At 54.1% G+C, this 26,016-nt stretch overlaps 8 protein-coding genes across 8 annotated transcripts; 1 reads left to right on the top strand and 7 right to left on the bottom strand.

Moving 5' to 3' along the window:
• Positions 1-3,281: 3,281 nt before the first annotated feature.
• PG997_000242 (flavohemoprotein) lies at positions 3,282-4,544 on the bottom strand (the record flags this gene model as incomplete). The annotated part of the gene is made up of 1 exon (XM_066804557.1): positions 3,282-4,544. One exon carries the CDS (start codon positions 4,542-4,544, stop codon positions 3,282-3,284), a length of 1,263 nt encoding a protein of 420 aa, XP_066674330.1.
• A 2,336-nt stretch (positions 4,545-6,880) lies between these two features.
• On the top strand, positions 6,881-7,255 carry PG997_000241 (uncharacterized protein; the record flags this gene model as incomplete). The annotated part of the gene is made up of 1 exon (XM_066804556.1): positions 6,881-7,255. One exon carries the CDS (start codon positions 6,881-6,883, stop codon positions 7,253-7,255), a length of 375 nt encoding a protein of 124 aa, XP_066674329.1.
• A 1,149-nt stretch (positions 7,256-8,404) lies between these two features.
• PG997_000240 (clock-controlled-9 protein) lies at positions 8,405-9,775 on the bottom strand (the record flags this gene model as incomplete). The annotated part of the gene is made up of 6 exons (XM_066804555.1): positions 8,405-8,836; positions 8,877-9,039; positions 9,109-9,235; positions 9,297-9,319; positions 9,377-9,463; positions 9,534-9,775. 6 exons carry the CDS (start codon positions 9,773-9,775, stop codon positions 8,405-8,407), a joined length of 1,074 nt encoding a protein of 357 aa, XP_066674328.1.
• Positions 9,776-9,860: 85 nt separating this feature from the next.
• Positions 9,861-11,121, bottom strand: PG997_000239 (uncharacterized protein; the record flags this gene model as incomplete). The annotated part of the gene is made up of 4 exons (XM_066804554.1): positions 9,861-10,066; positions 10,139-10,419; positions 10,547-10,938; positions 11,017-11,121. The coding sequence occupies 4 exons, from the start codon at positions 11,119-11,121 to the stop codon at positions 9,861-9,863; spliced, it is 984 nt and encodes a 327-aa protein (XP_066674327.1).
• Positions 11,122-12,940: 1,819 nt separating this feature from the next.
• PG997_000238 (uncharacterized protein) lies at positions 12,941-14,804 on the bottom strand (the record flags this gene model as incomplete). Its single annotated transcript, XM_066804553.1, has 6 exons — positions 12,941-13,691; positions 13,767-13,995; positions 14,058-14,245; positions 14,313-14,355; positions 14,412-14,600; positions 14,672-14,804. 6 exons carry the CDS (start codon positions 14,802-14,804, stop codon positions 12,941-12,943), a joined length of 1,533 nt encoding a protein of 510 aa, XP_066674326.1.
• Positions 14,805-19,920: 5,116 nt separating this feature from the next.
• Positions 19,921-21,717, bottom strand: PG997_000237 (uncharacterized protein; the record flags this gene model as incomplete). The annotated part of the gene is made up of 2 exons (XM_066804552.1): positions 19,921-20,356; positions 21,311-21,717. 2 exons carry the CDS (start codon positions 21,715-21,717, stop codon positions 19,921-19,923), a joined length of 843 nt encoding a protein of 280 aa, XP_066674325.1.
• Positions 21,718-21,825: 108 nt separating this feature from the next.
• PG997_000236 (uncharacterized protein) lies at positions 21,826-22,128 on the bottom strand (the record flags this gene model as incomplete). The annotated part of the gene is made up of 1 exon (XM_066804551.1): positions 21,826-22,128. One exon carries the CDS (start codon positions 22,126-22,128, stop codon positions 21,826-21,828), a length of 303 nt encoding a protein of 100 aa, XP_066674324.1.
• Positions 22,129-23,061: 933 nt separating this feature from the next.
• On the bottom strand, positions 23,062-24,472 carry PG997_000235 (uncharacterized protein; the record flags this gene model as incomplete). Its single annotated transcript, XM_066804550.1, has 2 exons — positions 23,062-24,048; positions 24,131-24,472. 2 exons carry the CDS (start codon positions 24,470-24,472, stop codon positions 23,062-23,064), a joined length of 1,329 nt encoding a protein of 442 aa, XP_066674323.1.
• Between the last annotated feature and the right edge of the window lie 1,544 nt (positions 24,473-26,016).

The following is a 26,016-nucleotide window of genomic DNA, read 5'->3' as shown; positions in this document are numbered from 1 at the left end:
AACCCATTCAGGGGCTGTGATTCGTAGGTACGAAAATAAAAAGGTTAGTAAGCCAGGAGGCTAAAATGTGAATCACTAGGCTTTCACGTGGAGGCGCTGCACGCTTACGGCGCCGTCCTCTGTATCGAAGACACTCTGCTAGATCAACGAGTTCTTCGATCTATCGAAGAATCCATCTCACGGGATGGAGATAAGGGTTGCCTGACGGTACCGACAGTAAAGCCGATATACTTGAGCTAGCGCGGTAGTGACAGTAAGTGGGAATCAGTGACAGCAGATGCGCTGCCTATACCAGGAGGTAGTCACCACGCCTGAGTGTGCTAGCGGCCTACGTGTCCTAGTGTCGTACTAGAAGCATTCAGCTTCCCGAGGAAGATAAGTTAATTGAATGCCACAGCAGTGTCTCAGCGTGTGCTAGCGTGACGTGACCGACACGATCGAACTTTCCCACCTTCTGAAAACTCCCGCTCTGCGCCAGCATTCTGGAAGAATATCTCGATCTGTGACGTCCGTCCAAGACGTTGTAGACAGGTCACGGCTTGCACAGCGTGATACACTGTGCTTACCCAAAGGAAGCCGGAAGGAATTCCCCGACCACTGAAGAGTGATGCTCCGTAGGTGCCTGTCACGCTCCGCGAGCCCACACAGAAGAAGCCATTAGGTTACGACAAAGTACCCCTGACCTATATGCCCGAGCAATTAAGGGGGTGAATACCACATTGGGCAAGTAGAAGCCTCGTGACCAGAGAGCCGGGGTCCCCGATCGGGGTCCAGATACATGGTATGTAGGTGGCTATCACTCCCCGAACCACCGGTAACTGTGGCGGTGTGTCAGGGATAAAGGGCTTTCCCCACACATGTGGTAATGAAGCCCAACCGCCAACAGACATCGTCACGAAGATAGCAAGGGAGTAACTACTCACTGTAATCAAACGGTGCCTAGCGCTCGGCGACATATAAGCCCTAGCAAAAGATCGATGCATAACATCTCATCTACTGCAGGAGGAGAATAAGGAGTATCCAAATGAAGGAAGAGTGAAATATCCGAAACGGATGGATGGATGTCCCGCGCCCCTACTGGAGAAATGAGGCTATTGACATGCAGCCACTGGCGCCAAAGTCACAAAGTCGCTCAGCCCCTTACCCTCCCTTTTCCGCCCCCAGACGACCCGGGGATCTGGTTTCGTGCGAAGGGGCAGCAAAGGGCGTAGAATACGATATATGGCGTTTGCCAAGTCTACCTACCTTCTTCGCGCTTTCTAAAGCAGCGCCTAAAAAGAGTCTGTCTGGTTGATCTCCAGCGCTTCATTCAGGCTTCGGTAGCTTAACGCCACAAGCGTCAGTTAGATGGCTCCCCGCCCGTTTTCTCGACAACCGCCTGACCCAGAAGCTTGGTAAAAACAAGACTTGAGGTCTAAATAGACTGACCCGTGTGTACGGACGTAAAGAGCGTGAGGCTTTCCAACGACGTTTCCAGACTGGCGGAAATACGGACGATCCTTGGTCATCTCCGAGTACTGGGGTAAGTAAGCCGTAAGGCTAGACGTTAGAAGGCGTTCTTTCAGCCTCACGGTTCGCGAATCATCTGCCACCGCCTCACCATGACCGACATCCCTGAGGTCGGTACAGTCATCCGCTTCACACCCCATCCGTATCTAACCGTCGCCGCAGCCTCGAGTAGACCGGAAAAAGTAGGGATTGGCTCTCCCGCCCTGCCCCGCCGTCTCTGTCCCCCAACTTTTGCCTTCTTTGAAGAAAAGGCGGTGCGACGAATGACGGCATTGGGATTCAACGGAATCTGCCCCGCCCCCCGCGACGCCTCGGTGTAACGCGAAAGCGCGATTTGGGCATGTCGCTTTCCGCTGAGCTCCAGGGATGGAGAATGCCTCTCTCTGGATCCTACCCAGATCTTTGGAAAGCACCCACACCTGCATGTGAAAAAGAGAAAACAAAAGAAACTGGCGCTCGATCCCAGATGGTGCGCCTCCTGCGACCGACCGCCCTTCCTTCTTCTCTGTCCCTCGTGTTACCCCAATGGGAGCGGGCAACTGCATGATCTCGAGGTCAACATTTACCGAGTACCTGGTTGGCAAGACCTGCTTGGGCATGGCTGCATCCCCCGACGCTGCAACAGGCAAGGACCCTGTAAACTGGGAAAGCCCCGGCCAGGGTCACGATCCGGCAAGGCCTGCGCCCATATTCCCCCCACCTATCGTCCAACCCCTATTTTGGCAAGTACAAACGGTGGGGGTGCGGAGGACAGGATAGTCCAGTTCGAGCACCGATATCCGACCACGGTATTTCGGGAATAAGGATGCTCAGAGTGAGGCTTTCGGGGCTGGTGCAGATATAGATCTCGCGATAATAATAAGCTCTCGACTGCGGATGCCAACCAGCCGCCGCCAAGGTCAATCAATATCTGCTTCATTCTGAAAATGATGAACATAGCTTGTGACGAAGCAGGAAAGATGGGTGAAGAGTACAGGAGGAAGAGTGACAGGAATGGCGGAAGGATGGGGACACTGCTACTGCATATATGTCGTGGTACTCGATGGGAATGACACCGCTATTCTCGGTGCATTTACCTCGGTGTAGGAAAGGCTGCTGCACGACGGTATGGTGAATAGGTAGGCAGGCAGGCAGCTATCCCTATTCCTTCTTCGAATGACCATGCATGCAGCGTCAAATCATCACGAGGAATGTTGCCATCCTCTCACCCGCCTCCTCCCTCTTCCCTCAACCCCATCGCACTGGCATTCCTACCTACCAACTCCAGACGAAAGTGCATTACCTGCTTACTTGATCACTTAGTCAGCCAGAGATCATCACGGGACTGACCTCCCACACAGCCAACTATATGTCGTAATTGACACTGCATACATACGTGCAAGTCATCGAGAGCACATGAAGCGTTAGTTGCTTTTTCGGGCTGACCCGAACAGCTCATGCGTGCATGACGCGCTTCGTCCTTGGAAGCGACAGCCACCACCTCAGGGTGTTGTTGTGCGCCCCCAGGAGGCTGAACAAGCCACCCAATTCTGGGGTGACAGCTTGCTATGTATCACGGATGCCGTACCCACCATGCATTAGGAGGTAAGCTAGTCGTCAACAGGCAAATCCTCAAAGGCCAAGACGATTTATCGCTCTCCAAAATAAAAATAATATTGAAAACGTAAATGCTGTGGTTCTTGTCTATTGTTACACGTAAAAGGGGCGGTGGTATCAAGAACTCCATCCGGGGAATTGTATGGTGCCGTAACTCCGAAAAAAGCAAAGTCTATCTACTCTCCATCTCCGACGCCAAACACCTCCATATGTATCCTGCTCTCGCTGACTCCTGCCTTGACAAGATACTGCTGGATATCCCGCATGAACACGGGGGGTCCGCAGATGTAGTAGTTGGCCTCGGGGTCATCGAGGAACAGTCCCTGTTTGCGGTCGACCTTCTCGAGGTCCATGCGGCCGGTAAAGTGGTAGTCGACCCCCTTGACCTCATCGTCCTTGACGTTGTTCTTGAAGATGGTCGCCTTGACATTGGGGTTCCTCTCGCAAACGTCGCGGACATGACTGGCGAAAGCCTGGACCTCGGTGCTGCGGGCGCCGTGCACCCACGAAACGGGTCGGGTGGAGCCCTCGGCGACCGTGGAGTTGAGGATGGAGACCATGGGCGTGACGCCGACGCCCGCCGAGATGAGGGCGATGGGTGACTGGCTGCCTGTCTTGGACTCGACGGAGAAAGTGCCGGCAGGGTGGGTGATTTCCACGACGTCGCCCTCGTTGTAGTCGCTGTGCAGGCGGTTGGAGATGAGACCGGGTACACCGCCCTCTTTACCGGCGTCGCGCTTCACGCTGATGCGGAAGCAATCCTGCCCAGGTACATCACTGAGGGAGTACTGACGGGGCTGCATGCAGCCGAGCTCCGGTACGTGCATGTGGACACTGACGTACTGGCCGGGCTTGAATCCGGGCAGGGGCAGCTTGCCGTCCTCGGGGGTGAGGTAGAAGCTGGTGATCTCGGAGGACTCGGGGACCTTTTTGGCGATCTTGAACTTGCGCCAGCCGTTCCAGCCTGCGGCGCTCTTCTCCTGCTCGGCGTAGATGCTGGCCTCGAGCCCGATGAAGATGTCGGCCAGAGCCTGGTAGGCCGCAGTCCAGGCCTCGGCAACAGCGGGCGTGACAGCATCGCCCAAGACTGCGGCAACGGCGGCGATGAGGTGCTCGCCGACGATAGGGTACTGGTCGGCTCTGATCATGAGACTGACGTGCTTGTGAGCAATGCGGGCGACGGCGTCAGACAGCTGGCCAAGGTCGTCAATGTAGCTTGCGTAGGCGAAGACGGCGCCGGCCAGAGCTCGAGGCTGCGCGCCAGTCTCTTGGCTGGTCTTGTTGAACACATTGTGCAGCTTCGGGTGAGCGCCCAGCATGTTCTTGTAGAAAAGAGATGTGATCTCCTCGCCATGGGCCTTGAGGGCGGGCGCCGTCGACTTGACAATGGCAATCTGCTCTGGCGTCAGGGGCGCCGAGACTTTACCGGTGACAGCCATAATGTGTTGGTGTTGGTATGTTTAGGGAAGGGAAGAGTGAAAGGGTGACTCAATGTTCTAAAGATGGAAGATTGCTCTGCAGTAAGTATATATGTCGGGATGTGGGCTTGAGGTAAATATAGAGACATGCATCAGGGTCACATTCGTCTCCTACCTTATATAGTCGGGTGTGTGGGTGCCTTTGGTCAGTAAGGGGTTCATCGTGAACAGCACCAAGGTAGCAACGGCAGACGTTAGACAGTCAATCAGCGCGGAGATAGCAAACCCTTCTTTGTCATATTCTGCTACGGTTCCACCCGCGCATCGCATGTTTCGCGAGTAGACGAGTCCACGAAATGCCTCCATCAACGCCAATTTGGCATTGATATACATTAGCAATTGTCGCACCACTTCTTCCTGCGCCGGCGGTAAAGGGCTTGTTGCTGTCAAGAGCGAGTCTGAGTCTGGAGCTGGCAGGGCTGGCGGCGTCTTGTGCTTGACAATTGGGCCTTCGTTAGTGGCTGCGGGCGTGGTCGCGGTGCCCACTTGCCGTCCGGTCGTTCTCGTGCGGTAACGACTTCTCCGCGGGGGAAGGGCCACCGAGGGGCATGGTTCTTCTTTTTTCGACGGCTCGGGAAACTCGGGGTTTCGTTTTCGTATCCAACCCAAGGGAGTCAATGCCAATTGTGACTATACTTAGGCATATTTGGCTTACCATATGTTGACGGATTACTATTACGTTGCTGGCCCAGGCCGCCGGTAAGCATTTTGGTAATTCGTGCTGTAATTTTTGTCAGGCGGCTTCCGTCCTCACCTTCTGGCGCCAAAGCCCACGTGCCGCTGACTGACGGATCGTAATCGATTGAGTAGCAAACAGTCTTCGGGTAATAAAACAAAGGAGTGTGCATGGCATGTACTCCGATTCAATAGCTTCACATGCATGAGTTGATGTAAAATGGGGAATTGTGTCAAGATAAAAGAAGGACTCGAGATTGTTTGAAAAGCTATCATTGGCAGGCACGGTAGGCACGTTGCATTAGTTGCCCACGAGCAACTGCCAACTGCCACAAGTCACACCGGCCAGCCGGGGTTGGGGCAACTGCCGTCAAGCGTTCCAAACAAAACATAAGTGATGGATGTCCGTAGATTGATCCATCATCCATCCATTGGACATAATTGAGGTTGTCGACGATTGGCCAAAAAGGAAGAAGTCCTTTTCGAGGGTAATAATCAGCCTTCCAATTCCGCCCACTGTTCATTGGCTGGCTGCTGTCTTCCCCCAGACGGTTTGGCTTTTTTGCGGTTCCTCCCGATTCCCAAGACGGCGGATGGCTTTAGCGCAGGGCCAAGAGGGCCAGGGCGAAAAACAAGACCAAATGCGGCTGAAGGAGAAAAATCTATTGAATCACCCACCACAAACATGGCGCCAGGTCGTACGATTGCGTTCTGACAGGTTGCCTAGGATGTAAGCAGATCCCCTAGCAGTAATCACCGTACATTCATCAATTTAGATTCGAGGCGAGCCAGGCTCTGGGGGCTAGGTCGACTGACAAGTCCAGTGACGACGACGGCCAGGACGGGGTATGCAGCAGCATCGTCTTCAGCCCCGTGTTCTGGCGAGCTGCGCGGAGATGCTGACGTCCGCGGGGACTTCCGTCTGCGCTGTTACTCAGACGCCGCGATTTGACCGACTGATTTTTGGATGCAAGATGACTTTGGGGACCTGACCCATGATCCATGGAGCCGGGATCCATCTGCATCATCTCGCATCTTCTATCGAAACGCCAATTCGCAATTGTTTCCTTGGGCTACGATGCAATGCTACTCTGACTTACTGACATGGCGAGCGCATGCACCGCATTAAACAAACTTACTTCAATGGGGTCGACCACTAGTCAGCCAAGTGAAAGATGATGTGCAGTCAACTCCAAAGCTGGATTGATTTGCCAAATTGGCCATGCACACACCGCGGAAGATCCGGCTTCAACCGCGATGCAGATCATCCATCCATTCTCAATGAACATTGGGACCAAAAACGGGACGTTCTGAGCATGATTTCCTTTACCATCTGCTCAACGTAAGTAGGTCTATCTCGTCCTCAACGACTGGCTCACCATCGATCCGATGTATGTGATATCCGTGGGGAGGATGTAACTGTCCGTCACTCTGTGATTCCCGCCTGTGACCAGCCGTCCATCACGACCCCCCTTTTCGTCCGTCTCTGCTCCGACCCCCCAAATCCCAGCTGCCCAGGGCCTCGGGATTTCGAAGCCTTCACTTTGGGGAAAATTGCCAACTTTTCGAAGGCCCCTTCTGCCGAATGCAACCTGAACCACACCCACACACCATCAAGCATCATGCCAGCAGCCAAGCAGCAAGATAAAAGTTGTTACGTAGACGCGCGCAACCCCACAGAGACCAACACATCACCCGCAACAGCCGCAACACCCAGCCGCAGCGCCCGCAGCGCCCGCGGCAATCTTTCCCCCTTCCCCCGATTCCAGAAGCATCCCCTTTCCCAGGAAAGCACCCTTCCCCTTCTTCATGCAGAAATCGCAACACCCTCGAACTGCCCAGCTTCGCCCTCGTGCGACCGCACGAGAAGTGTGTCTGCCCAACCCGCCATGCATGTCTCACCATGGGCTCGATGCTGCTGCTACCCGTCTACCTACATCGAGGAGGGAGGCGTCCTTGCTGCATGCGATCACGTCGTCGGGTCCTTCTTCATGTAGGTCTTCTATGTATGTGTCTGAGTTGTGTGCGCCCACCGGATCCCCTCCTGCTTCCCCGATCGAGGCAAGCAAGTAGCCGGGGGCATGATGAAGAAACGCCGTGCCACGATGTTCTGCTCGCCCCAACAAGGGGAAAGCTCGACGTGGTGCGCGTCTAAAGCTGCCCGTCGCCCCCCCTTTTTGAACAGAACAAGCCCCGATGTCTCGGGTTCCCGCTGGACATATAAATTGCTCGCATATATGTCGTCGTAATTGCCATTCACCTCCTGAAGTCGAGGCGGGAAGCAGCGGTGGTCCGTCTACGAGGCTGCGGAATGCAGGCAGGACCTGTGTCGAGCTTAATCATTCCCACGTCGCGGCCTGTTTCCAGCCAATCCCTTCAATTCCTCCGCTGGTTCTCCAACGGAGAAGTTCCGTGCCTTGATGGTGAAGTCCGACAACTATTCACATTCGAAGCAGGGAGGGATGCCAGGATGCTACCTTTGCTCTTGACTGAGCGGAGTTGCATATTGGTACATGGTATACGCACTGCGTGTCTTGCGGATGGTCATGTACTCTCTGTTGGTTACCTACAGGTGCAAATACACGTACCTGATTGACATGGTATCAGCCCGGCGCGCGGTACACCCTGGTGCCGCATGGTAGACTGGGAGTGAGTTGCCTCGGCAGCTGCCCCCTGACATTGCTGAGACTCATCCTCTCAATGGCCCGAGCCTGGATACATTCCTATACCGTTGATAACCGACCATCTATTTCCACGTAACCCATCCCGTTCAGATATGTAGCAGGATATCTAAACGATTGGGGCCCCAACATGGAAACGCAATGAGACAATCAGGTAGATCATGCCAAATGTATGTGTATGTAGACACGAAGCTCTCTAGAATCAATCGAGACGTGCATCGCCGTGTACGTGTGTGTATCTGTATGTGAGGAGAATGTACCAAACCAACCATTACTCGAACATGAAATCTCCAACATTCCATTCATCATCGTGAACCTCGTCCGTCTCATGAACCACGTAACCAATCAGAACATATCAACGTGACCCAGAAAGCAACCAAACCCAACCGTGAACTCCCCTTCGCGTTATCCCAAGCAATCAGACAGTGCTCACATGCGCAGCTCGCCTTCACCTGGGCCGCTCCCCTACTTGATCCCATTAATAGCCAAAACCTTCTCCTCCGTATACTTCCGCGGCAGCTTATTCTCCCCCTCCTCGTATGGGAACCCGGCCTCCTCGCGCGCCATATCATTGATCCAGCAATGCTTCGGCCTGAGCGGGTTCGCCCTGCCACCGTTCGCCTTGATCGCCGCAATGGCCGCCCACTTGCTCGCGAGGTAGTACCACGCCAGCGCGTTGCCGGGCGTGCCGACCTCATCGCTGACCAAATCGCGCGCGGCCTGGCTCATGCGGCGCCAGAGCTCCTCGTCCGTGAACAGGTCCGTCAGGTGCTCAGCTACCTGCATGTAGTCGCCCGGCTGCACGAGGTAGCCGTCGACGCCGTCGTGCACCTGGAGCGGGATGCCGCCCGCGAGGGTCGCGATGACGGGACGGCCAGCGTGCAGCGCCTCCGAGACCTTGACCTCGAACCCCTCCCCGCGTCGACAGCTGCAGCACCACCTTGGCCTTAGCAATGAGCGTGTTGAGCAGCTGGTCGTTGGCGTCGAGGCGCATGACGCTAATGTCGCTCGCGAGGTGGGCGTACTTCTTCTCGATCTGGTCCAGGGTCTGGTCGTAAATCATGTTGGCATCCGGGTCATCGACCGAGCTGTTTCCGGCACTATTTGGGGAGCAAACGTTAGCTATGCTGGTCTCTGTAGCTCAGTGACCGGATAGGGGGAGCACTTACACGACCAGCTGCGGAGGGAAGTCGATACCTGCCGCGAACGAACGCTTGCGGAACTCGCCGTATGCATCAATCACGGTCGGAATGCCCTTGGCAGGGTCGAATCGAGCGATCTGAACGATGTAGTCTCCTGATGATAGGGTCAGTATGAGATGTAAAACTCGTTACTAGTCATATGGGGTTCTACTCACGTCTGGGATACTCCAGCTTCGTCCTACATAATTGTGTTAGCGACAATGAACTACATTGAGAGATATGTTTTTCAACTTACATCTGGTGGGCGTTGCATTGCACATTGTACTGGTTACCGTAGTAGCCAGAGTCCCAGTCGTTCATGGGCTTGTTCAGGCCATCCAGCCTACATGCGCGCAATCGTCAGTCAGTATGAGGCACACGAGAAAAGCCGCTGATATTGCGAATTGACTTACCAATCAGTGGTAGCTGGCATGTACCCCACGATCTCGTGGGGCACGTTGTAGGGAACAAACTCCGGGATGGGGTGGCTAATGAAGCTGTCGGCAAGCTTGATGTTGTTCCAGAGGAAGTCCCAGACTTCGGCCTGTGGGCTGCCTTCCTTAGCAACCAGATCGCTGCGGATCTGGATGTGAGATCGGTAGAGGACGGGTCGATCGGGGGTGAGTTCCTTGATCATGGGAATGATGCCGGGCATTTGGGGATCGTCAACCTATTAAAAGCAAAATTAATGCGACTTCTCTCTTCAAATCGGGTAGATGCGGGTGAGTAGCAACAGTTACTTACAATGATAACGTGGGCGCCGCCCTCCTCGGGGGTCGAAGGGGACCGCCCTCGCTAAGCCAATAACGTTTGGCATTGTCTTGGATCCACTCGGTGATGGTGTTCATCTCCTCCTTGGAGAGGCGCTGGTCGGGATCCGCGACCCCTTGCAGAATGTTGTGCATGTTCTTGGTGCTTCGGAAGACTCCAGGCCGAGGCTTGGGGACTTTGGTGGCATAGTGTCAGCTGGTGTGTTCATATTCAAAAGATCGTCAAGTTAGATTGCCACATTACTTACCATACCAGTTGAGGTCAACATCCAGAATCTTGGACAGACGAACGAGGGCGTGGCGCATAAGAGCCACGCCACCGCCCTGGGGCGTCGAGCTGAAGAAACCAATGCGAAGCTTCTTATCCTTGAGGTCCTTGGTGTAGTGCATGAGGGACTTCCAGGTGGCGGCGCCGACAGTCTTCTTGTGATCCTCGGCGGTGTTAAGGCGGGCCTGGAAGCCGCCGTCGACCTGTACGGCCCCACGCCACCCGACCTGCAGCAGCGGCACCATGGACGGGCCGAAGTTCCTATGCGAAGAGGTCAGAAAAGGTGTTTGTTTGTTCATAGCCCGAAACAAGCATCTTCTTCGTCGCCGTCGTCGTCCTCTTCTCCTATAGGAAAACTGCGAAACGGGGAAGGGGCGCAGAAACATACATGATGCACTTCCTGGCCATGGAGTCGGCCTGCTCGTCGACGCGCTTGTCGTCCCAGCGGCCGATGGTGGAGTGGTGGTGGACGTGGACGCTGGGCTCGATGACAATCGGGATAATGTCGACCTCGAGCCAGAGGCGCGAGCAGAGCGTCGGGCTCAGCTCCGTCAGGTGCGTCGGCAGACCGCTGCCGATGAGCTTGGAGAAGTTGTCCTGCTCGTACTTGAGCACGTGCCGGATCACGCAGTCGGCGACGACGTCGCGCGTCGGGTCCGCCGGGTCTGGCTGGATGTGCTCCTCCCAGAAGTCGACCAGGTAGGTCTGGTCGTGGGCCGCGAGGGCCACGATGAAGCTGCCGTCGTCGTTCTTGACGGCCGAGACGCCCATGAAGAGGGTCTGCGATGATGATTAGCATAAAATACCCGAGTAGTTGCTTTATCTGGGGATGTGATGTGGGTGTGTGGATGTACTTACCTTGAGGGTGGGTGCGAAGATGCCCTTCTGATCCACGGCTTGGCTCAGCCGGCGGTTGTGGTGTGCAGATGCACGTCTGGAGAACTTGTGCTGGAACTCCTCCATGATGTGTTGTTGTGGTATGAATGTGTGATTCTGATTTGCAGATGAAGATGTGAATGAATGATGACTGTTCGGAAGTCAGAGAGGCCTGCGGTCTACTGTAGTCTTTTTATATGAAAAACAAAAGTGGCACTGCCAGGCCGTGTGATCTGTAGTATGGATGTTCTTCCGTGTATTCAATGTGCCTCTCGGGGTAGTAGTATCGGTGGAAGTGAGGCTGCCGTTGCTTACATTCAATGTACCGTGGTAACCTTGCAAGTGGCGGGCTGCAACATCAAAAGCAGCTGTTTACTCTCTGCTGGGCTACAATGGCCTGGGACGGTGAAGTTTTGGCATTGGCATGATTGAACGAAATTGCTGATGCTGACGTCTTCTGATCCGGATGGCCGGAACCTTTCCGACATGCCTTTTTTTTCTGGGGCCAGACTTGACCGAGCAGCTGAGTTGGCTTGGGCAAGCAGGCAAAGAGCTCTTACGGATTGGCGTCAGGATGACAAGTCGACTGATTTTGGAGGCGCGGAACCTGACGATGGATGCAACACGCACTGATTGCATGTGTCCAGCCAGGAATACCCCACGCTAACCCACGCTTTCGCCATCGCCCCCAGCTCCAGTCGGGCTAGCAATTAAGAATTTAGGGGGTTAATTAGGGAAACTCGGGGAGTGTTTAGGGGCCGGGCCTGCCTGCCAGCCCTGTAATTGGGGGGCCCTTGGGGAAACGAGCTAGGGGGTAAGCAGGCCTGGCACCTGAGCATCCCGCCCGCGGGCGGTGCCGGCAATCCAAAGTGGGATGTTGGTGGGTCGCCCAGAATCCCGGGATTCACTGAAGTCTTGACGGATGCACACAGTGAAAGTGAAAATCAAGGGTTTCCCGTTCCCATTTGAATGAATACCAGCCAACACCCGTTCACCGACTTATTCTCAGTGATTAGCAGAGCCCAATTAGCCAGACACGCGGTAACATTGATGACACGAGTCTGAACACGAAATGTGATGGTCATCCTGAACCTAATCAGCAGCGGTGTATCCTCCCGGGCTCCAGCACTGCCCAAGCAAGCATCGGGGCAAGATTTGAGCTTTCGAGATGCAGTATCGCGGGCGGTGGGTGGTCTGATGGATCGTCTCCCCTTTCCCACTCTTTCGCCTGGGGCCCCCGGACTGAAGTCGTGGGTACCTGTCAACCCCTCATCAATCCCCGCGTCCCGACATGTAAGACATACCTTCGCTCGGACACCTCTCGGGTACTCGATCTCTGCTGACAATCGATTGTCTGGTCGTTCGATGGCACCTCTGTTTTACGGCTGGTTGCCGTCAACGTGCCAAATCAATTCGCAAAGAGCAGTCGCTACTGAGTCAAGGCCAACTCATTCAATCCGTGAGGCGCAGCAGTTCTCTCATATAATCCTGATCTGATATACAGTATGTATGTGTCCAAGAACCAATCTATATTCAGTCATGTGATGGACAGAGATTTGTCGCAACCCAATTTCGCCCCCTTTTGACATTTGGAGATTCGCTTGCATGCAGCTACTGAACTTGGCATGGTGCATGCAACAGCCCTCACTGCTACCTCAAGCACAAGTCCTTCCAAGATAGCGGAAGGGAATTTGTCTTTTCGGGATCTCAAAAAGCATCCGAGGGTTGTAATCACGTATATCGGTTACATGAAAGAAACGCTGTATTAGTAGGAAATGACTTGGATGGTTTACTTCAAGCGGTGAGCAGCTCTTGAGAAGTTACAGCTTGCTCCATAGTCCGTTACTCTCTCGCTCTCTATCTCTTCCGTCTCTTGGGTATCTTGCACACATGGGGTATCATTCACTCAATGGCGGCCGTAATCAATCGATATGCTTGGCCTTCGCACTCCTCGTCCACTGCCCAGTGGTGTCCGCCGTGGACTTCCTCTCGCGACATAACTCCCTTGTTCTCTCATGATCGGCAGCATCGGCCCAGAGTCGTCGCTCTGCTCTGCTTGGGGCTGGTAGTACTCCTCTTGCACCGAATCCAGGGACCGCATATGGTGCAGCGGGATCCCACCTTGGCCCTCCACCTCTACCCCCTGAACCCGGTCTCCCCGGTACTGCTGCCACTGAGGGCTGGGGCTGGGGCTGGGGCTGTCGCGCTCTCCCCGATATGACTTGTTGTATCTTGACATGGCCACCACAGGCAATGGCTTGTTGAGGTCGGGGGTTTTGGTGGCCTCGCTTCTACCTGTGAGCGTCGTGTAGCTCCTCGTGTCGTCCGGTTGGTCAAAGAGTCCGCTCTCCGGGTCCGCGTGGATTACAACTGGGACTGCTCGCTTCCTCCTTGGCCCCAAAGGGATGCACCCACCCTTGCTTCCCTCACTTCTCCTACACCCCTGCGGCACAAAAATGTTGTACATGGCCTTTCTACATCCGGCGGTCGTGCCAAATACTAGAAAGACGAATATTCCCGGGGTATTACCAGGAATGAAAAGATAAAAGGTCGACCTTGCGCGCTCGACAGACAAGTCAGGCACGACCGACGCCGTGTCCTTCCTGGTATTTAGTACCGACTGGACCTGGAACAGCGTGTTGGTTACCTCAAACGCCCTACGATCTGGTCAGCTCAATCGATCTTGCGTGGGGACACATTACAAGCGCCCAAAATCAGGTAGTGGCACTCACGCGAGAACGACAAAAGCACATGTGAATCGAACCATCAGCCAACGATCATACAAGCCCTGTCGCGTGGGGGTCTTGCCCTGACTCGACGACATCGTGTTGGTCGTGCCACTTTGGTTTGTGTTGCCTGTACCCTGCTGGGGAGTCCAGTTGGTGATGCTCTTGCGCGAATTGATATACCTCGCCAGGATCGCAACTACGGTACCACTGCCAATGGCCAGACTGATCATCACTGCGCAGGCGGTCTGTCAGTACATCGTAACGCATATATAATCAGCAGTGTGGACTACTAACATGGAAGGTCGGCAACCAGGATGAATACCAGGAAGTACGCCTGTAGCGCCGGGAGCCGCAGGAGGAGGATAGTTACCATCGGGAACATGATGGCTATCCACTTGCCGACAGTATTGATGCGGCGCAGCAGGGGTCTCAATCGGCGCTTTGCCGAGAGCCCATATACCGTTTGTGTAAGTTCTCCTGCCCTACGATTGAGAGCTCCAGTTAGAATGCTTCAAGGCGATTCCATTGGCAGAGGTTCGATGAACCTACCAAAACATGACAAGCATGGCCTCAACACTGTACGAGTAATACTCTGTGGGATTTTATTAGCCTTGAATGGTTTGGGGCCTGCGGTTTATGCATACGTACGAAGGTAGTACAGGACAAGGTCGAGTCCAATAGATCCATTGGCAATAGCGTTCTCCGGGCTGTCGGGGTTGTCCTTCTTGTGCTCGAACTGAGCTATCATGACGTCCCTGTACCATGTTATGTCGTGGGCTTGCTGTATGATGGACGCAGTCGTGCTGAACAAGGTGAAGAAAGCCAGAATGGAAAGGTCTTAGTAGATGATCACGGTCAGCATTCCACCATGTCCATAGAGCAAACCTCATCGGTGATCGTCGACTCACAGGAGAGGCCCTCGCGGTAGACGCGGGCCACCATTATGAACAACGCACTGCATGTCCAACTGACCGTAGCATAGATTAGGGAGAAGGCCGCAACGCCCTCGGCGCCGGCTGGCAGTTGATTAATGCCTAGCATCGGGACCTGCCGCGTATGCCTACGGCGCGCACGGAAGGGAGCTCTTTGAGGAGTTTCAGAGGTAGGTATATTCGAAGTTCCGGTATAGGCAAAGAGGAAACCAAGTGTTGCTTAAAATAGGGGGGCCTAGGGAGGAGGGGATCGGCTATACATACTGCCCGCTCGAGCGCCAGTGGACGACACATCGTGGCGACCTAGGGCGACGTAGACAGGGGAAACATTGCGCGATGCTGGGACTCGAGGGATCCTTGGCGTAGAAGAGAGGGTGAGTGCGAGAGATAGAGATACCGGGAATTGGATGATCTGAGATGCATCGGTCGTAGTTCCTGAATAGATCCATGGTGCAACTCGGGCCCACCTGTGGCTGCCATTGGGTCTCATGGCTGCCAGGAGTTGACAAGCGTTGCATGCTGACAAGTGAGGAGTTCCCATCCCCTCCCTCCAGAGTCACATCTCTAAACAATGTTGGTAGCAGCTAAAAAGCAAGCTTAATCGGTGGGGTGACGTGAGTGCGGCAACTTGCCGCTCAGGCACAAGAGCCAGCAGCGACATCCGTCTGTCATCTTCGGTATCGTCTCTGCCTGCCATTGAGATGTCGCAAGTAGTTCAGCACACAGAAGCCGGCTTCGGGACGCGATAGCAGTGCACAAGTTGTGATCAGATGTACCATCCCCGACACGTACGTCGCTCTCTCTGGCCCGGCGCATGAGGTTCGGGATGGCTGGGAGAGAGGCAAGACTTGGAGAGGGAATGGCAGATGCCGGACGAGATGTCCCAATGCGGCCAGAACGTGGCATGGCGGCATTCTGATTCGGGAGAGCAGATGGTACCCTCATTCAGCCACATTGCAGTCGTTACAAATGCGTATGTCGCACACAGACTGTTCCAAGGGCCTTTAATCCAAGACGGCGGCCTAGAACCTGGTTCTGCCATGCCCCTGGTCTCGACATGCCAAAAGGCACGGACTTGGATTTCCTGCTGGGAGGGCGAGTCGAGGTTGCCATTGGACAATGGGACCTCGTGGGGGATCCAGGTGCGGGGATATAGAAGCCGGGCGTACGGGTAGGCCCATTAGGCGGCCCTCGCCCTCTAGCAGGCTACCAATCTAGCAGTTGAAGTCAGGTGAGTAGAGGGGCCAGTGCACCCTCTCGCCTCGGAAGAAACTCCGCCAATTGAAAAATCCCAATTCCAACATTTGCATGTCGTCTTTGGGAATGACGAACATCAGGATGCGCCACCAGTAACGAGTGTGACTGCAAGCAGGGCTATGGCGGATAACTCTGTATCTGCCGCAATCCATGTGGCCCATTCAACCCCGTTGATGTCGTTCTCGCCTTAAAGCTTCGCCATATGCAATACTTGCAGCTGGAAGTCCACTGTCTTGCAGTTACTTACTGGAAGTAGGCGCGCTGGGACTGGTGACTGGGGCGCTGCCTGCGAGGCCGGCAGCGGGCGGCGGACAGCGGGTACGCACGCAATCTTAGACATCAGACGAGACGATCGTCTAGGCCCACGAGATGCCAAGTCGCATGGTCAGGAACAAACCGACGACGGCACACTGCGACGCACACTGACGCATGAAAAAGCAAACATCCAAAACGATGCGCCTTTTTCTCTTCTCCCTCATCACCCAACAATCTGATTTGATGCAAAATCCTGTTGGGGCATCCAACCGGAGTGCATAGCCCGCCATCGACGGCCCTTCTGTCCTCTTGAGGAAGTTCGCTTTCTCCAAGGACTTGGCATGCAGCAACGGCGCACTCGGTTCCTCGGCTGCCTCTGTTCTCGCAGACGCAGATGGTCCTGTGGTCGCAATAGCCATTCACCGCATCTGTCGTAACGACGACTGCTTCAGTGCAACCTCATTCTTTCTGCTGCTGCCTTGGTTTTGTTATCTGATATCGTTCCCATTTTCTGCTTTCACACCAATATCTCAGCCGGCTTCGATGTTCTTCCAGCACAACTCAAACGAGATTACCTCTAGCCTTCATGAGTCTGATCAATCATTTCTCCGGCTTACTGTCCGTTGCTCGCCAGTGGACGAACTAATCTTGCACTTCTCTCGGCTCGACTTGAACATGAAGGAATTCAGGTCTAGGGTTTCGAAAATCTGACAGCAGAAGGGAAACCCCGCCAGAGGACCCTCTGAAACGAGCAGGGGTCGATCGGCGGAAGATGCCCCTTGCGGGTGAGCAACCCCGTTGCACATGACCAGAGTGCATACGCATCACACATTGTGCATGCATAGCTTCCATTATGTGCTTGTTATACATGCACGATAGCCACATACTCGGGCAAGTTCTTGGAGAGATATGCACCGGTGCGTTACATCTGAGATGGTGTTGTAACCGGCCCTTCTGAGCATAGTCGTCCAGACTGGCCAATGGGAGACTCGACAGGATCACCCACCCATATGTCTGGTAACGAACAAATCCTCTTTCTGGTAGATCTTGCTTGCGGAGATTCGCCTATCGTGGAAGGCACTTAACGACATTATCTTGATATCCGTCGATATGCGGTCTGGGGAGGCATATTCCGCTCAATGATCGATCTGGCTGCATTTCTTCAACATTGGACATGCACCTGCCCTCCTGGACGGACCCAAGATGCCCGGGTTGTACTCAGGATGGGGCCATAATCGCATTCGATTCAAGATTTCACGCAACTTTGCTTTTTCGGTGACGCCTACCGTTATCCACCTACCTAATATGGCACGCATATGCAGATAAAAATCATATACAAGCTCCGACTTACACAAGTCAATTGTGCCCGCGAGCATATGGGCTTTACTTGGAGGTCGGGTCCGAGAGAGACCTCGGATTCGCTCGCTAAATTACAAGCAGTAGTAGGTCTTGGGAGACGCAACATCTACGCCATATACTTGATGTGTTTCATGCAAGCACTCTATCCCTTTACGGAATCTATAGTTGCCTCGTTTTTAAGGCCTACCGGATTAGCCAATCTGTTACTCCTGGAAGAGGAGACAACCCGTACACCTCTAAAGGAGGTGGCCAGTTTGCGAATTCACGTAGCGATAACGATCAGCAGTTGCCTTTTGCCTCGTCTCGCATGACTGTGCGCGGTCATCTCCTCCAGTCTGCAAGTAAACGGTTTCCAACGAGACGACAACCAGCGCCTGAAACTTGCCAAAAGCAAATAGACACAGGAGAGAAGAATTATCCCACGCTAGTCATTCTGTCATATACGGGGCCCGTTGTTGTAACAACGAGCATCGCGGGAGATTGAAGGCAATGTTCATCACTAGAAGAAAAGAAAAGTGACTGGTTGTCTCCCATCCTCCGGGGCGAGTTCTCCGTACTCAGGGCCCGCGTTGCTGGCTCCACTCCGCTTGGCTAGGTCGGTTAGCATTATTGGTGACCGCGTAATCTTTCTTGAACTTTGCAGCATTTCTTTTTTCTTCCTTTCTTTTGACTTAATATCAGATCGTGCAGAGCCTGTGCCTGCATGTGCATGATCGAGTCTTCCCCTCGGTGAACAGATATCAGCATCCCGAATGCACTTTTGAGTGGATATAGGTTATGTACTTAAGTATTTATATGTATACACTTGCATCTGCGGACGAAGTGGTCATATGTACTCTCAGTTGACCGGAAGTTGACCACGACGACGGGATACTTCAGCTGTAAGCAGAGTATTTTTAAATCCAGAGGCTGACTGCATCTTTGATAGATAACATCTCTTGGCCAGGTATGCTGACGGGCATAGGCCTAGAGCCACACAAGCAATATGTTATAGATCGAAAGATACCCTCGCGTGGTCTAACTAAGGCATGAGGTAAGCGTTTCTTCCTGTTCATTAGGTGGCTGTGGTCCCTTTAGCTGGGGGCTCATAGGATACATATTAGGCTATACAGCCGCGGAAGGTAGGAGTTCTACGATAATTATACAGCCCCTTTGAGCGACAGCTGTCAGGTCACTTAGACTTAACATAGACCATCTCAAGAGAAGTTGACTATGAGATCTTGTATCCCCATGCCAATTCCCCCGTGGGCCGTTTATGTATAAATAATAAGTGGAAAGCCATCAGCAGCATAGACAGCCTTTGAAAATGTTCATATGGCGTCAGATTCACGGTAGACACCGGGCACCACCAGGAGATTCACGCACCTACTCGCCAGTTTATTATCACCCGAGCACCAAAGTCATACAACGGAACTCCGGGTAAGATCAGATATGCTTGATTGGAAGGACACTGAAGAAGCCGTTTGAATACAACAACATGCAAGATCGTTGTGGCTCTATGTTGAATTATTTAACATCCCTGAATTTTGGCATTTTCCCAACCGGTTTCGGCCTCTTCACTACCCGATTATACAGGCACAAATCCTGCAGGTCGTAGCTTGCACCATACACCGATTCCATCCACCTTAGTACCTCCTCAGCTTCGCTATAGGCAGCACAATCCACAAGCAATATATAGCATCGCTTTGCCAGTTTATCCATCCGCGCTACCCCGTATAGGGGTGCTCGTTGCGGGTTGTTGTGGTGGTTGGCGTGTAAGTCCATCAACAGGATCCTGAATCCCCACGGAGATGACCGTCGGCCTCCGTGATACAGATCGAACGCCGCTATTTCGAGTTCGACCTGGTGTCTGTTCAACAGGAGGTACTTTTCCACGTCGCGGAGTAACGTCATGAAATTGCCAAGCCCATGCACCACTGGCTTCCCGCTTAAGCTCCGTAGTTCGCGTTCGAGGCTTAATCTCTCTAGTTTGCGTAAGAGGAGCGGAGATATGTCCACATGATTCTCAATGCCGTCGGTACAGTGGGTTAAAAAGGAGAAAGCCTCATTGTAGGCGTCTTCGGAGCCCCAGCGGATGATAGCGCTGACGGTACCCTCGAGCAAATTGCACCTCAACGTAAGTCTCTTCTGAGCCGATCTGTCGCTCTCATCGTCCCCCCTTACGGAGTTAGATAACCAGCGTTCGATCCAATGTCGTTTCCCGGCGCCAACGATGATTTCTATCGCAATGCTTAGGCAGTCCCTCGCCAAACTGCCCATCCGAGACACCCTCATTCTTAGCCGATGCCGGAGCCACAGATTTTGGTAGCCGGGATGCGAGGGGGAAGTATCTGCTGAAGCCAATACTGTCTTACTTACGGGTCATGGTCCAGGTTCTGTTCGAACCACGTTCGTACTGGCCAGCCGGCAAAGATCCACTTGTACACCCGCCACGCGGCATTGTCGGCCGCGAGCCTTGCCTTTGCTGCCTCGATAGATGCTTTGCTGTTTCCGGATCGGCGTACATTCAGCCGACGCCAATACTCCATAAGACACACCCTGGCCGGTCGCGACGGCTGCTTTCCCTGACACCATTGCAAAATCGCTAGATTGAAGGCGCCAAGGTCTGCAGGTTTAGGCGAGGGGGTAATGGCGTAAATCAAGTTCATCTCCCTGGTCGCTTTCCAGGGCCCTTTGTAGGGTTCGATGACGGAGTCTAGACGTTGGGAATATCTCCACAGTACGTCCATGAATTGGCGGTGGGCATCAGTGGGAGGAGCGTCACGTTCGTGACCGTCATCCCGGCAGGAACTGCGATCCCTAGGGTTCGGCGACGGTGGTTCGTGTCTCGGGTTCGAAACAATAGCAATCGGCGAGCGACGAAATCTGGCGGGATCCTCCAGCTTCTTTCGCTGTTCCAAATCCGAGAAAACGTCCGACCCTGGGTCCGTCTTCGTTGGTGCCGCCGCCAGGCTGGAAGGTTGTGCCTCCGCAGCCCGCGTTGAGGGTTGTCGTGGTGGTAGCGATGGCGGGGTAGAAGAAGCTGGCTACGCGTTTGGTTCTGCATACCAGCTGCGGCGGCGCGAAGCCGGACGATGTGCGCACGCGGCGGCGGCATGGCTGTCTTTGGTCGCACTACTAGACGCTGCTGGCGGCCCCTGAGACCCTTCTTGAGATCTGGCAAAATGGAATAGATAAAATCGATCGTTTTTGGTCTATGGATGAAGGAAGCATCCCAGGCAGTGAGGGTGCGAGGGAGTGCTGAAAAGCCAATGGCTGGTTCAGAGGCGTCCCGGAGTGACGGGACCGCCGCCACCCGATGCCAGGGTATCATTTCATAATGGAACTTCAATTGCAGAAGGCATCGCTAAGTGAGGAATATACCTTTCTCACCAACAAGCCGTTTCTAGGAGCTATACGTGTACTTTAATGGGATGAGACTTGATAGGTTCGTCGTTGTAGGTCGTAATTCCTTCACTACTTCCTCCCCAAGTCCACCGTCTTTATGTAGGCTTGATTAACCTGCCGTGATTCCAGTGTTGATATGCTAAAAAAGCCATCGCTGTACACTCTCTCCACATCGGCAAACACTTTCTTCGCTGCATCGTGGCGACCCTCTTCATCAACTCTTCATCAAGCAGATGTGCGCATCTCTTTGCCAGTCTATGCATCCTAAAAACCCTCGTCTGGACATCTTCAGGCGGAGGCTCGATACGCAGTTGGTGGTAGGGACTGGACTGGATGTCTGCCAACAGATTCACGAACCTTTCGGACGACGGGTGGTCCGGATGATACATGCAGAGCCCGGCCATTCGGAGATCAAGTTCGGCCCCGGAAACACGTATCGCGTGCATGAAGTTGTTGAGGAGGACCGCTAGCTTTTCAGCATCACTCGACGGGGTTGATAAGCATTCTTTCAAGGCTTGCACGACCAAGGGGGCTATATCCGTATGGTCGCGGAGATGCGTAACAAATGGGCCGATGAAGGCGGCTCGGCCGGGTGTACTGGTGCCTTCGGGGTCCCACCGGCTCAAAGCGCCGAATGAGGCGGTAAAGATATGACTCCTCAGTCGGAGTCTGTCCATGTAGTGGACGCTGCCCTCTTCGGCGGAACTTTGGGGAAACTCATGCATCCAGTTCCCCAGTCGCGAAGGATTTCCGCCGCGGGCCATGATCTCTATGGCGAGGTCTAATGCCTGTCTGGCTGGTCTGCAGAATTGTCGACTTTCGTCAGCTACCGAGGCGAAGATGAAGAAGGGGAATCACGGACAATAGCTCGCTTACAAAGAACGGGCCAGATCGCGTTCGATGAGCCTCGCGACGTCGGGGCGACGAACCCAATTCAACACGTGCCGAAGAGCTCCGTCTCTGACCAATTTGGCCCCCGCACGTTTGGTGTAATCATCCCAGCCTGCTCGGCGCTGGCAGAGCTGGTTCCAGCACTGCTGCAGCAGAAGCGTGGCCGTGTCCAGATCGTCCGGAGGCAGCTCCTTGAGCTTGCTCATGGACTTGCGGCCGCCGCCCTGGCCCGGAAACACCTCCGGGCCCAGCGTGCTGGTGGCGAATGCGAGGTCCTCGGCCATCTGGTTCACCGTCATATCTAGGTAGATATTGCCTTCGCCGGTGCGCCTTAGGGAGTTCGGGGGATACGGGACCGATCCGTTGAGTAGAAGAAGTTGGGCGCGCCAACAACAACACCACGACCACCGCCGCCGCTGCGGCCGAACGGCGACCCTAGGAATGGGGTTCCCGTCGTCAGAGAAAGAGCCGCGACGGGTCTGGTGGGGAGAGCTGCCGCCCGGCGGCAGCAGCCCGAAGCAGAACACACCGCGTCGCCATATCGTCGACAATGGAAAATGGGGTCGGTTGTCGGAAGTGGCCGAACGCCGAAAATAGACAGGCGCTAATCGTACATGTGTATTTCAACCAGCGCTGGGAACAAGCCTCAATTGGGGAAATTTACAGGACGTTACCGTGTATACGACGTTTGATGTAAGATAAAAAAAATAACGTTAAACTATTCTTAGTATTATTTCTCTCTTTTGGGCATTAAGTTTGTCGTCTTCGTCTGATTCTTCAGCTTGTTTCGGGGCTGATATTCTAAGCCAAAATTGTTCGTCAGATTCCAGTGTCGAGGCATCCGGCAACCCGCCTGGCTAGGAGCCAATGGTGTTGGAATGCCGCAGCGCGCATGCACAATCAGCCAGCTGTAGCAGCAATGCAACTGAAGCCTCCAGCAATCAGGCCGCTGACCGAGCCGGGGGTTAGCCAAGATAGCCCCAATACGGTAATGTAATTAATGACAAGCGGCGTTAATTGATCTTCACGTATCAACACGGCCCAGATGAATAACAATATTTGAATCGTTTCGATTCATCTCTCGCCCAGAGGCCATGCGAGATGCTAAAAAAGACATGCCCAGAACGCCAGGCTCTCCCGATGCAGCTGCATCCTGATGAAGCCGAGACCCAACACCTGAAAACACTACATATAGAAACATCAAGTTCGTGACGGCGTTATTCCTTCTTCTCGCCCTCCTTCTTATCCTCGCCCTTCTTGTCATTGCCCTTGTCGTCGCTCTTTTCTTCGCTCTTGTCATCCTTCTTTTCTTCCTTCTTGTCGTCCTTGCCCTCATCCTTCTTATCATCCTTCTTCTCGTCCTTCTTTTCTTCCTTGTCGTCCTTCTTCTCTGCCTTCGTGTCACCCTTCTTATCCTTGTTCTTGGCCTCCTCCTTGGCCTGCTTGGCTTCCTTTTCCTTCTTTTCCTTTTCCTCCTTCTCCTTCTGCTTGGCCTCTTCCTCCTCCTTCTTCTTGCGCTCGGCCTCGGCCTTCTCCTTCTTGACGCGCTCCTCCTCGTAGGCGGGCTTCTCGAGCTTCTGCCACTTGTCCGAGTACTCCTCCTCGAAGCGGTTCTCCTGGATCTTCTCGCTGATCTTGGCGAACTGCGGCTTGTACTGGCCGACCTTCATGGTGCCGACCATGCTGATCATGATGGAGATGCCCACAATAGCCGTCAGCACGAACCGGTACGTCGCGTACCAGTAGGGCGCCCAGCCGCGGATGCTCGCGGTGCGGTCCGCGAGCCAGAGGCCGACGAACGCGGCCCACTGCGCCGTCAGGGCCCAGGGCCACGACAGCAGCAGCGTGGGCCAGGCTACCAGGGGCGCGGCGACGCCGAGGGCGTACCGGAACCGCGTCCGGCGCGCGTCGGGCTTCTTCTCGGCGTACTCGAGGCCCCAGTGGATCGCGCCCAGGAAGCTGATGATGGCGGCGCCGTAGCCGACCTGGATGGGCTCCAGCAGGCTCAGGAAGTAGTGCGCGTTCTCGTGGCTCATCAGCAGGTGGTTCAGCACGACGGACGACGTGGGCCAGTCGGTGTTGGAGGCCCAGGAGAGGTAGACCACGCTGAGGGACGTGGCGAGGTACGGGACCGTGCCCGACAGGCCGAGGATGTAGGATTCTCTCGGAACCTGGGTGAGGTTGAAGGTTTCCTTTACGGTGTGCTACAGAAAGCATTGGCATTAGTTACATGTTCGTACATAGAACCAATGGATGTAGATCCTCAATTGAGCAATGAAGACTTACAATATCATGCCCAAGCCCATCCGCGACGTCTTTTTGGGCCCCTGCAGGAGCCGGCTCAATGGCGTGCCTAACGCTGGACTCGGTCGAGACTTGATCGGGGTGTGACTCTAGTTTCTGCGACTGCGCCTTCTTTACTTCCTCGGGGCTGAGGCTCTCGCCCAGCGTCGACTTCGTGGCGTATCGCGTCTTGAAGACCAGAGAAGTAGGACTGGCTCGGGGCGCCCGGATCGCGCTTCGCGCTGCTAATGAGGGGACGTTGGCGGCGGATCGCAGACCGAGCTGTCGGGAGGCGGCGATGGCTCTCGCGGAGCCCGCCCACAGCGGTTGCGTGCTCCGGAACATGGCGGGCAGTTTGGGGTATTATGTCAAGTGCGGGAATCAATTGGTTGGTCTGGATATGTCACGGGAGTTGGAGGCTTCAGGATTTCGCAGGCGACAAGAAGTAGATTGGTATAAAGGTTAGTGATTAAGTTGGTGAGAATGACCAAACGGAAGAAGAAGGGCAGGAAGCTTCCCAATTTCAACTGCAGCACAGAAACATGGCATGGAGCCGGAGGTGTATAGCTCTTGCATCCAGTTACATCATCACTACCTACAACTGCTTGCTCCCCGGACGAGGCTCGGTTTCACGGCATTTGAAGACGCAGGCCTTCTGCCGCGTGTACAAGAATCTACCATTGAAACCATGCTCTTTTACGTCAATCGATCGATCGCCTAGGCCCAAGCCCCTGGTCCTGGTCCTGGGCTATCTCCAGTGCGTGCCTGGATATCCGCATCTTGAGCTTGCGACTGTTTGGGGAAGAGGGAGCTTGGGTGCAATGTGACGTAATGGCACGGAAAGCTTGGCAAAAGGTTGGGTTGTCCTGACCTGCTTGAGCGAGAGGGACAAGTGGGATGAAAATGAAACAGGTCAACACACACCTGCAGAAGCAAGGCTGCCCCGCATGTTGTGGCTGGTGACTTGGTTTCGCAGCATAAGCGCTCAAAGACGGCCTGGCGTTAGCAACATAAGCTTGTGATATTGGAAATGAAGAGATGGGCTCAGTATTTCCGAGAATATTGGCATTTAAATATCAAGATTCTGCACTTACTGTACCACCTCCTGACAAGTATCGGAGCAATGCAAGAAAGAAAGCAGATCGCAATGGCAAGTTGTCGGCTAACCTGTCAGTCTAGCGGGGTATTTGCTCCGCAATCCCTGGCTAGACGGTGGACTGACGACCTCATAGAGAGCAATTTGTGACCAATGTCAGCATTCAAGTCAACATCCATCGATATGTTTCAAGACACACAAGGCTTTTTCAGCCATATTGCCAGATAAATCTGATCCAAAAGCTACATCGGATACATATCATGATGCAGCGCTTTACTTTGCGCCAGGTAGACTGGAGGATTAATCAGACCACCCTCCCGCTGCACTAACCCGGCGAACCAACAGCTAGCGCAAAGCTCCAGCCACAGCGGCTAACCACGACGGGCGGATGGTGGATGTGTAGCGTGCTCTGGTAGCGACTATTGGCGTCATCAGTTCCAGCCAAATTGATCGGAGAGGCACAGAGGGAGCGTAGGAACCTGCCTGCTGCATGCATTCGCACCACTCAACGCCTGCTTCGTCGTTCTATCTTGGGCAAGCTCCTGACCGACGAGGTGCCCAACCGCCAGACATCCAGCCCATATCCAGTTTTTACCTAGATGCGGGATCGACTGCTATATCGAGAAATTCCCACACATGTTCTTTGCGTCCGGGCAAAACACCATCCTCCCCTACCTGACCTACATCCAACCTCCCCCTCTCCTCCCCCATACTTCTCTCTGTGCTAAGAGGGAGCAGGGTTGATATTTCGTGCGCTGGCTTTGTTTCCAATCCACCACCGTAAAGTACTTAG

This window comes from Apiospora hydei (genome assembly GCF_038363865.1).
Source record: "Apiospora hydei strain CBS 114990 chromosome Unknown utg000002l_segment0_segment0, whole genome shotgun sequence".
Taxonomy (NCBI): domain Eukaryota; kingdom Fungi; phylum Ascomycota; class Sordariomycetes; order Amphisphaeriales; family Apiosporaceae; genus Apiospora; species Apiospora hydei.
The sequence above is the reverse complement of the archived record's forward strand: the minus strand, read 5'-3'. Positions and strand labels throughout refer to the sequence as shown.